Source organism: Cryptomeria japonica, chromosome 5 (genome assembly GCF_030272615.1).
Source record: "Cryptomeria japonica chromosome 5, Sugi_1.0, whole genome shotgun sequence".
Taxonomy (NCBI): Eukaryota; Viridiplantae; Streptophyta; class Pinopsida; order Cupressales; family Cupressaceae; genus Cryptomeria; species Cryptomeria japonica.
The window spans coordinates 669,092,494-669,104,709 of record NC_081409.1 but is presented as its reverse complement, the minus strand read 5'-3'; the positions used below and the strand labels follow the sequence as shown (position 1 = coordinate 669,104,709).

Here is a 12,216-nt window from a genome sequence, read left to right as displayed (position 1 = left end):
CCAACATCAATCATACATCAAGCAAACCCACTCTATTGAATCAATCATTCATACCATGTGTGTTATGTTGTAGAGAGAAAGCATCTACATACCTTCAAGGAGAAGCACCATATCATTTTTTTTTTAAGATTGCAATGATATTGGTGGATTAAGAAAACTATAATTTTTATTTCTTTTATATTTTTGAGTTTTTATATTTCTTATTTTTCAATGTTAAGAATGATTTTAATTAATTCATTTTATGTATACTACTTGAAAATTAGGGTGACCTAGAACAATAATTTAATAATTGTATACATTAGAGATAGAGTTATGTTGCTTAATTGAAAAATAAGAAATAAAATATATTAAAAATTTATATAACACAAAAAAAAATAATGACACATATTAAAAGACATTAGTTATTCATTTTGAAACTTTTGTTAGGGTTTCAAGCAGATCCGAAGCAAATATGAACTAACAATTATATGTAGATTTAAGTACAAAAGATAAAGAAATAAAATAGGACACAGATAACACAGAGATTTAACATGGTTCACCCATAATGGGTTACGTCCACCATACATAGCCATCCAATCTTTCTTATTATCCAGCAAAAATAGTACATCAACCTTACAATGCCTTAAGCATCCCAGCCGCTTATAACATGCATTTTTAGGGCAACAAACAAAGTCAACCTTTTTAGGGTTTTACTACAATGTCAGTTTTCATCAACAAAAAAAATGGCAAAATTTTTTTTCTCAAGAGCTGCCGCCCCCGAACCCCTACAGTGGTGGGCTTCGCTCACTTTCCCGAGGCTCGGCCCAGCTTGACAAGAATATGTACTAAGTGTACAGTACTTTGCTGATCAGTCACCACATATCAACGATCTCCCACTTGGAGATTGATTAGGCTCCACACCAACACAATCTCCCACTTGGAGACTGATACTAGATGACACCACTGTACTTGCAACATCCGCTGGATAAAACACTGGGACTCAACTGGTATAAATTTCATAATTTATCAATCAAGAAAACCAACAAAAACTGATGAAGAAATCAGCTTCTCCTGTGGAACTTCCTTCGTGAACATATCAACAAGATTCTCACTTGTGTGAATCTTCTCAAGCCACAACTGACCCTCCTCCAAAACAGTCTTGATGAAGTGGTACCTGAGCTGAATGTGCTTTGTCCTTGATTGAAAAGCAGAGTTCTTTGCAAGATGAATGGCACTCTGGCTATCGGTATATAATGGGTGATCCTCCTGTGTCTGACCGAATTCCTCTAGAAAATATTGTAACCAAATCATCTCCTTACTGGCTTCTATAGTAGCAACATACTTAGCTTCAGTGGTTGAAAGTGCAACAACCTTTTGTAGCCTAGAAATCCAACTGACTGGAATTCCTCCTATAGTAAAAACATACCCTGTAGTACTCCTTCATGAATCAATATCTCTTGCCAGATCAGAGTCAACAAATCCACTCAGAGCAACATTAGATCCTTTGAAACATAATGCCTTCGTAGTAGTTCCTTTCAGATATTGAAGAATCTATTTCACAACATTCCAATGTTCCATACCTAGATTACTCATAAACCTACTCACAACTCCCACTATATGTGCAATATCTGGCCTTGTGCAAACCATTGCATACGTCAGATTGCCAGCAGCTGATGAATACGGGATGTTAGACATTTTATTTACCTCTTCCTATGCCTTTGGGCACATCTCTTTAGTCAATTTGAAATGACTAGCCAAAGGTGTACTAACTGCTTTTGCATCTTGCATGTTAAATCTTTTCAACACCTTCTTTATATACTCACTTTGGGACAAATTCAAGGTTCTATTTTTCCTGTCCTATGTAATCCTCATACCGAGAATTTTCTTAGCTGCACCCAAATCCTTCATAGAAAATGACCTTGCTAATTTTTGTTTAAGATCATTTATGTGTTGCATGTTAGACCCAACAATAAGCATGTCATCAACATAAAGAAACAAGATAATATAACTGCCATTATCCAATCTCTTAAAATATAAACAATGATTAGAATGATATCTATGATAACTGTGTTCAGCCATGAAACTGTCAAATCTTAAATACCATTGTTGGGGTGCTTGCTTTAGGCCATACAAACTTTTCTTCAGCTTGCACACCAAGTTCTCCTTACCTTTGACCTTATATCCCTGTGGTTGCAACATGTAAATTTCCTCCTCCAAATCTCCATGGAGAAAAGCTGTTTTGACATCTAATTATTCAAGATGTAAATCATCTGCAGCCACAAGACTAAGTACAGTTTAATTGAAGTCATTTTTACAATTGGAGAAAATATTTCATCATAATCTATTCCCTTTTTCTGTGCAAAACCTTTTACCACAAGTCTGGCCTTATATCTTTTATGACCTCCTTCCTCCTCCTTTGGCTGATAAACCCATTTGTTAGGCAAGGCTCTTTTTTCTGTAGGTAAAGGGACTAAGTCCCAAGTCTTATTTTTCATCAAGGAGTCCATCTCCTCTTTCATACCTAGCTCCCACTGTTGTTTGGCATCCAATTGCAATTCTTCTTCATATTCTTATGGTTCACCAAAATCAGTTAATAATATAGAATACAAAGAAGGAGAAAATCTTTCACAGAGTCTACTTGACCTCGAAGAAAATCATGTGCTTTTGATACAGTAGTCACACAACTTAGCCAATGTCGCCATCAAATCTACAGTCGTCTTTGCTTCTGTTATATTGAAAGCTACAGACAGTGCAAGGCACAATCGAATGGATCCTAGTGCCTTTCTATCTAAAATGTCCCACTCTTCATCTGGCATTGTGATCGCTTTCTTTGCCTTTCCTTCCAATGGATGCCACAAATCCTTTTGATACAGGTAATCCTCCATCTGCATTTTCCATAACTGATAATTCTGGCTGTTAAACTTTTAGACCTTGAATTTGGAATCCTCCATTGCTCCCACTCAAATCTGAAAGTCCTGCCAATTTATAGAAAACCTCGCTCTGATACCAATTGTTAGGGTTTCAAGCAGATCCGAAGCAAATATGAACTAACAATTATATGTAGATTTAAATACAAAAGATAAAGAAATAAATCAGGACATAGGTAACACAGAGATTTAATGTGGTTCACCTAGAATGGGTTACGTCCACCATACACAACCGTCCAATCTTTCTTATTATCCAGCAAAAACAGTACATCAACCTTACAATGCCTTAAGCATCCCAGCCGCTTATAACATGTGTTTTTACGACAACAAACAAAGTCGACCTTTTTAGGGTACGTGCTGAGTGTATAGTACTTTGCTGATCAGTTGCCACATATCAACTACTTTTATATTTATAATCATATATTTCTTATAAAGCTTATGGTTGTGATTTCAATAGTGGAGAAAGACCAATTGAATTTCCAGATTAGAGTACAAAAATATTTTGGTTCTTGAAGGCATTCTCATATAAAGTATGCATTTGTGCTGAAAATTTTAGATTTATAATTAAAATTTGTATGTACATTTGTAGGTTGGAGGTGAATGCATTGAAGCTATAACTTGAGTTTTTGATATTGGGTTTGGCTTTCTATTGTAGAAAAAAGAAAAAAAAATCATGTGTATTTCTATATTTTTCCAACATTGTTATAAGATCATGTTGGAGATCTTAAGCTTTCACACAATATGTGACTTGTTTTGGGTACTTATAGTGGATTTTTCTTGTAATTTAAAGCTTCTAGTTTTAATTTGTTTAAATTTCTATTTGATATTTTTGTTAATTTTTATTTTCTATTGTAGATATCACTTTTATGTATTTCAAATTGAAAAGGGGATTTTTTGGTATTTAGATGTGAAAACTATAACAATTGGGTGTTAACAATTTTTTAATAAAATTGTGATCTTGTGGACATTTGATATTTAATTTTTCTAGCTTGAGGGTTTGAAAAATATATTTATTTGGGTTTAATTTTCTATATATGTATATACATGAAGGTTAAAAATCGCATCTAATTCATTAGGTATATTAGATTGTTGAAATCTCTATGATAATGCTTTGTAATTTGATACAATAATAAGATTCTTCAATAATCAACTATTGACCTTAGATTAATCTTCAATAGAAGATTCTAGATGCTAAATTCAATGTTTTGGTATGAAAGTAAACACGCAATGACTAATTTTTCAAAATAAGTATCTCCAAAGTGGGAAGCTAAGAATTTAAATCAGGAAGGGTAGGTTATGGGTGTGGATGAATTGAAGTTATAGATCTTTACCTACCATCTAGTTCATGATAGAGAAAATGTTTGTAGAAAGAGTCAATTATAATTGACCGATAGCATAAATGTTGAATTTATCTTTACAAAACATTATTTATGATAAGACTAAAAGTATTAAAATAAATTAAACAATTATATCCCTTAAATAATTATAAATTTAAATAACATCTTAAAGATAAGAAATTCAAACTTTTATAAAATCATATTAAAAATACATTTCAAAAAATTAACTCCAAATTTCTTATCTAATCATTTGTCTTGAATTTAGGGGTTCTTCCCATGGTGAGTTGGTTAAGTGTGGTGTTTTTGTTGTGGTCATTAAGGTTCAAACCTTTGTTAGGTCATTGCGATCATGGGACTGTGCCTTCGCTAATCCAATGTTCTCATAGATTTGAGCCCCAACTTTGATAAATGGGGATGAGGTCCCTTCTTTGTGGATGTTAAAAAATTATACACTTATTTGAAAAGAAAAAAAAATAGAAATTTTAATTTTTTATTATCTTACTAAAAATCAAATAATTAGTAAAATATTTTGTTTCAATTCGCTCCTTGTGTTTACATGCACTTATTCATATGACACATATATTTATGTTATCTTAATATTCATTTGTGTTAAAGAAGATATTTGTGCAAAATCTATTAGTTTAAGAAAAGACAACGTAATGGTAAAATAAATAAAAATTTGATAAAAGAAAACTTATTTAAAATGGATTATAAAAATTCATTCCAACAAAAATTTGACTTTTTGATAAGGAAAATCTCAAAACATTAACATATATAAATATATCTATTTAAAACAAGGTCAAAAATATCACTTTGGAGTTTTCTTTATTATTATATTTATTTTAAGATTATTTTACTTTATAATTATTTTAAAGTCATTTTATTTTAGTTTATTTGTATTGTTTACTTTCTTTTTATTTGAAAAATTATTTCTATTTATTCAAAATAGGTGTTGATTGATGTAATATTTATTTTAATTGTTAGATCTATTTAACAAATATTTTAATTAATTTAAATTGTTAAACTTTTATACAAATTTTATTTTATTCGATTAAAAAATATTTTATAATTTTCAATTTTTAATATATGTACATTGTGTTTTAACTTTTATTCACATTTTTATCATTACACTACACCTCTTATTATTTTTATAATTACACCTCTCAATATAATAATAATTACTAAACATTATATATTTTATTATTATTTTATTGAATTCAATCTATTCTCTACATGAGTTGAAGGATAATCTATCCACTCCAATGTAGCCATCAGCCCCAATAAGCCGTGCAGAGCCTCTATAACTCTATCCTCTTCTCCCATTGCAACAAATCCATTCTCCACCATGCCATTCTTATGTTTAAAATATGCTTGGTAACTGTTTGATGTGTACCATTTAGAACGTTGTGTGAAGACACCTATCCATACCCATCTCCCCTCCTCCACTTTTACTTCAGATATGGTTTGACCAATTGAATCTATCCCAATTGTAGTCAGCAGTCCCATACGTGGAGTCGACATAACAAAACAAACAAGAATGGCATTGCCATTAGTCGGCGGCTTCAGTACTAATGTCGGCCCCTGGTAGCGATATGCTTTCACGTAAGAGCAGGAGGCCACGACAGAGAGAAAAGGAAAGGCCAAGGAGTCTACAAGTGAAGCTGTATTTCTGACTGCCCGCGTGCAAACTATTACTTCACCAGGCCATTTCTACAAATAATTTGTACATCAATATTCAAGCGAGAGTACAATTACAACAAAATAAATAGAATTCTAAATTCCTTAAACTTTTATTACCTGAATAGTTTGAATGCAACCTTCAATAACTAATTTATTCATTGCTGTGAGATGCAGCGTCCTCAATCTTTCCATGCACTCCACACTTTGTATACCTGGCACCTCCCACCATGTATATACTTTCAACTTCTCCAATTCTCTGCAATGATGTAAATCTTGGATTTCTTTAACTTGGTAGCAACCTTTCAATTTGAATTCTCGAAGAGAAGTTAATTTTGCAAAACTGGGAAGCGCAGACAACTCGGAGCATTCACTTATAACCAGTTTTCTGAGTGAACTTGGTAGGCTTTCTATCTCCCTTAGATTGCTATTCTTTTCAAGCGTGAGAGTCTCAAGGCCAGCGCAACAGTCTTTTGAGATAGAGATCTTGGACAATTGGTCATTGAATGATAGATCTATCGTCTTAAGCTTGCACAACGAAGAACTAAACGACCCCGCTCCAAGATTCAGTTCGCTGACTGGACAACAAGATATCCACAGGCTTTCCAGATTAATCAATTGATTAATTGATTCTGGTAAATATTTCACTTTTGAATATTCTATCTGTAATGTCTCTAAGAGACTGAGACGCCCCACAGAATCAGGTAAACATTCTAGCCCGCTCGAAGTAATTCTGAGAGTAGTCAAGGAAGACAAATCTCCAAGAGAGGCCGGCAAGCTTTTCAATGAAGCACCCCCGACAGACAGTTTTCTCAACTTGCTCAGTCGATTGATCTTCATCGGTACCTCCCTTAAGTTCCTCATACAGATTAAGTGAAGATCTCTCAAGGACGCCTTATTTGTGATGTGATGAGGTAACTCTTTCACTTGATAGCACCGTGAGAAGCTCAAATACTCTAGCTTTGACATGTTTTCCATAATGTCCGAATTAAAAGTGACATTCGAACAGCCGCACAAGTTAAGATGTTGCAGCAGCATTAACTCCTTGCAAGAATCTGGTAACCTCTGCAATTTCTCACACCCCCACAAATTTAGATGCCGCAGATTTCTCAAATTGCCCATGCTGCTAGGTAGTGATGACAGCCCATGACATTGCCTTAAATCAAGGTGCTCCAGCAAATGGAGAATGCAGAACTCTTCTGGAAGACTCTCCATCCACTCCGTCGAATCCAGGATTACTTTTCTCAATTGCTTCAGATGCCCTATTGAGTCTGGAAAACCTTGGAATTGTCGGCAGTGTGAAATAACTAAAACTCTTAACTGCAAAGGAGCCTGCAACATACTTACGAGGAGGTAAACTAAATATTCAAATATTTTTGAAAAAGTGTTAAATATAAATTTAAAACAGCCAAAAAATGCTTACTTCCGACTCAGACACCCAAAGCTCACGTAATTGAATGCTTGTCTGACTCCCACGTTCATACAGTTCTAAAACCCTCATTTTTTTCAGTGGAAGTAGTGATTGAAGATTTGTCTGCCCACTATCAGACCAGCGAAGCCAGACCAAATCTCCTGACACTTCACTAATTACTTGATTTAAGTTACAACCATGAGCCACAATAAATTTCAGTCCAAGTCTAGAAGGCGCCAGGCTCCAAATTCCTCTGGTAGTGTTAACATTGAGTTCCGCTTGCGAGGCACAATCACCAAACTCTTCCGCAGAGGTGGCCTTTATTCCTCGAATGCCTATTCCATTCTGAACCCAAACAAAACATAAATCTAAATAACTATGAGAATAACAGAATTTCCTTTAGGCAACTACATGAACAGAAACACAGAAGATACCTTTGCCATTCATGAGTGAGAGGATAAAAAATAAAATTAATCTCGCATATTTTTATTATAAACTTTTTTTAAAATCAGAAACACTTGTTCAATATTCGAGCTAAGTTGCCCATTCTTCCTCCCATGCCTATTCCATTCTCAATCCAAACAGTAAATAAAACTGAAAATAACTACCAAAATATTTTTGTTTTCCAGAGTCAACCATACAAAGAAATAGCGGAAAATTCTTTTTTCATTAATGAATGAGAATTGGTGACCTCACCTGTTTATCATAAATTTTAATATTTTGTTGGGGAGACCAGAGACGGTAAGGTGATTGTTCATTTGCAATTTCCCTACCCAAATCTCTTAAATGGTCATGCATTCTTATGAAATTCTCCTCATCTACTTCAACAAGACACTTATTCCTTAGTATCTCCAACATGCATGATCCACTCCACCCTGAACCATTCCATAATTCAATAACCAAATTGCTTTCCTCTCCAATGAAGAAGCATGCCAAATCCAAGAATACCTCTTTCTCTTCATTATCTAGTACATCATAACTGATTTTAAGCCTCTCCTTGATATCTTCAGGTACTATCCTAGAGATCTTCTGTAATTGACTATTCCAGTAATCTTTGCTTTGCTTTTTGTAAAGCTGTCCACCAAGGACTTTGAGAGACAGCGGCAACCCATTACAAGCTTGTAAAAACTTTTCAACAAGCTCTTCAAAACCATTCATTGGAGATGGTTGTATGAAAGCATGCCAACAAAAAAGTTTCTTGGCATGGACAGCACTGAGTGGTTTCATTTTATAGTGGGAGGAGATGCCCCATTTTTTAAGGACTTGTAATTCCCTTGTAGTGATGATAATCAAACTACCAGATCCAACTAAACTTTCAGATCCTAGGCTATTTTTGGCAGGCAATAAAGCATTCAACTGGTCCACATGATCAACATCATCGAGAACAATTAGTGCTCGAAAAGACCTCAAGTAGCTTGTAAGAATTGCCTTCCCCTCTTCTATATTTTCAACTGATACACCTTTAAAACCAAGATCCTTCAGAAGCTTTTCCTGCTTCTTGCCCAACAAGTTTTTGTTAGCAGCATCTCTAACATCTAATATAAGACTTGCCTTCTCCATGAATGGATATATGTTATTATATAACTTTTTAGCAAGAGTAGTCTTTCCAGAACCACCCATGCCCCATATTCCCACCATTTGCACGCCATAATGACTTTCATCAGATTGAAGTGTTGTCAGTTCAAAATATTTTACAATTTCATCTAAACCCACGGGATATTCTGCTACAACTAATGGTAACTTTTTAAGCTCTCTGAGAGCACAATAAGTAATATTCTTCAGCAGCATCTCCTCATCTCTAGACATATACAACAACAACAAATGAAACAAAATAAACATCACACTTTTAACATTTGACGTTATTCTGATAAAAGAAGTTTATGGGCCTAAAAAAAGTTAATGAGGCAAAGAAAACACAGAATGCATTTATAGGAAAGGGGTAAGTGCGAGGGTTGGAGTAAGTGGTACCTACTTCTTGTCATTAACGATGTGACCTATATTATTGGAAACAGTGAAGAGTGCATCCTTCCACTCCTGAAGCTTTTCGAGGGTGTATCTTCCCTTCTTTTTGTGCCGTTCAAATGCAGCCGCATACACTCCTTTTGCATATCGGACATCTTCAGGCTTCACATGGTAGAAAATAGGAACAATTTTAGTGCCTGTTCTGCACATAAATGACAGCTCTTCTAAACACCAACGTGATTGTGAATAATTCTCAGAAAATATAGCAATATGAAGCGATGCACTCTTTATTGCTGCCTCTATTTCTGTAGGGAAGTGATCCCCTAATTCAAGTTCTTCTGAATCCAGAAAAACGTTCAGTCCCATGCCACTGGTAAGCATTTTATAGAGAGCAGTGGCTAGTGTATGTTTGACATCGGGACCGCGATGATTAATAAATACATCATAAGATCTACCAGAAGTAGATGTTGCAAATTCTTCAGCCTTTGAGTAGCTGCTAGTGTTAGAAGTAGATGCCATTACAATTGGATTTAATTGAACAAAAACAAAGAATAAAACACATAATGAAAATGGCATTATGCAGAGTATATATAAAAAAGGAGAAAGGACAGACACAGGGAGTGATAACGACAGCATTTCTTGTTTGCATAGGAAATTGCCTAAAAAATTGGACAAGCATCTCCGACCTTGATGTGATTAAGATGTTGAAAAATTAGCCGAGGTGGACAGCAGTAGGAGCGCAGAAACACACCAGGATTTGTAATTTTATTTTTGATGTCGATCACTTTGGAAACAAACACGTAGATTGCGTATTTTCAGAGGAAATCGCTTAAAAATAATGGAGAAAGCAGAGGAAACGGACCCTGTCGTGATTAAAATAATAAAAATACGTTGATATGGACGGCGGAAGGAGTGCAGAAGCAGCAGATTTTTTAACTCTTTCTCCTAAAGTTTTTCCCATTTCCACATTTCAAGGCTTGCCATTCTTTCTCCTGTAGTTCCAAATAATTTCCATTAAGGATAATTATTCGATACGAAAGCATCTGCTAGGAGGAAGGAAAGTTACTTTTAAGGATAATCACGATGCAAGTCGTGTGGTCTACGCCCCATTTTGTTACGGTGAAATTTAAATATTTGTGCTGATTCTTATTTAGTTATATCTAAATTTAATCATATATTAGCAAATCTTTAATTTTCTATGAAGTAGCGTTCATACTTCATATTTTTATCTATTTATATTTATACATATTTCTATATTTCAATAAAACTTTATTCAATTTTATATATTCTTTTATGGGGTTTATATTTATCATATTCTTCATAATAGAACATTCAAATTATTACCATTCGATTATTTTGGGTTGATCCTTTGTCCAGAAATTTGAACCATTATCTTTCTTAATACTCATGTCTAAACTTAATTGATTCTCTCCCATTTCACAAGCCATTGCGACATGACTAAATGTATAATTGTTTGATTTATGACTGCATTCTTGTATTTAATGGCATTAAATTACATTCGAGTAACACATCCTCACATCATTAAGCATTACTCAAATATCATTCACATTTAAGAAATGAAAATTACGAATATTTTAATTAATGCATCTAAAAGGTTTTAAAATTTGCATAACTATTTTAAAGCTCTTACATATTGCTTGATGTCTTTCATCCTTAGCATAACCATAAGACTACTCCCTTTGCGTTGACTTAGGAGAACTTGTCCCCTAGTGATCTAGGAGTCCTATAAGGCTATTCTTTAATACAACCAATTTTCAAAGAAGACATTAATAAATCTGGTAAACCAAAGAGCATATGTATACAAGTTACAAGATCACACCCTCACATCATGGGGCATCTTTGTAGACATGCGAATAATTTTATAGCTATGGACTCAACCTTATTAGAGAAAAATATATAGACATGATGAATTAAAGGATTGTTGGTAATGGGGAGAGAGAGTTAAATGATAAGGATGAAAATATTAGTGATGGATTGAAGGAATGATTGGTATATGAATTACATGGTGATAAATGAAATGTTTTTTTATTTTATTTGGTTGTTCAAGTAGATGATGAGATATATATGTAGATGACTAGGTGAAATGGATATGGTGGAGGATGAATGCCTTTTTTTGTTAAGGTAATTGCACAAGATTCTAATTATTTTGAGCGATTTGAAGTTTGTTTGTATATGATGGGATAGATCATGATATGAAAATCATGATGTTATTGTTGTCATATGGTATAGGATTAACCCAAAGGAAAAATTCACAAGAAATCATATGAGACATGACAACATGATTTTGTTTCCATGAAACTCTCCTAGGAATATCATAGATGCAAAGGAAAACAAGATGAGAACATGCAAACTAATGGAGAATAATTCAAACAATAAACAATATTTTCCCATGGTTAGAGTAAAGTTCAAATAGTGCTTCATGATAATGATAACATTATTGATGTAAGAATGATATATCTTGAGATAAATGTAAGGATTATAAAGGATATATATCAAGGTAATATTGTAATGAGTTGTTTATAACTAAATGCTGTTTGTAGCAAGATGAGGAACAAATGCTATGGATTATTTTGGATGGGTGATATGTTACTTGGCAAAATTAATTTAGACTTTTTTACTTTACTTCTTGCTTCAATGGTTAGGAGCTTTAGATTCTATATGTATATGATATGCTTATACTTTGACGGATTAGTTTTGAGTAGTCTTATGATTTTATTTCTAGATTAGAGGATTTTAGGAAAAATTAAGTCTAAAGATAAGGATTAATGTTGGATTGGATGGAGCATTCAAGACATTGAGAGATTATAGATAGAATGAAGTACAGTCTAAGATAGATGGTTTGAAGGAATTGAAAGATTGCTATCAAAAGGATGGGATGGTTTGAAGATGGATTGATGGAGGG

The 12,216-nt window shown here is 33.8% G+C and overlaps 1 protein-coding gene across 1 annotated transcript; it reads right to left on the bottom strand.

Moving 5' to 3' along the window:
* Positions 1–7,318: 7,318 nt before the first annotated feature.
* LOC131039518 (disease resistance protein Roq1-like) lies at positions 7,319–9,781 on the bottom strand. Its single transcript, XM_057972297.2, has 3 exons — positions 9,304–9,781; positions 8,028–9,129; positions 7,319–7,676 (listed from the first exon to the last, which is right to left on the bottom strand). The coding sequence occupies exons 1-3, from the start codon at positions 9,672–9,674 to the stop codon at positions 7,320–7,322; spliced, it is 1,830 nt and encodes a 609-aa protein (XP_057828280.2). The 5' UTR covers positions 9,675–9,781; the 3' UTR covers position 7,319.
* Positions 9,782–12,216: the final 2,435 nt, after the last annotated feature.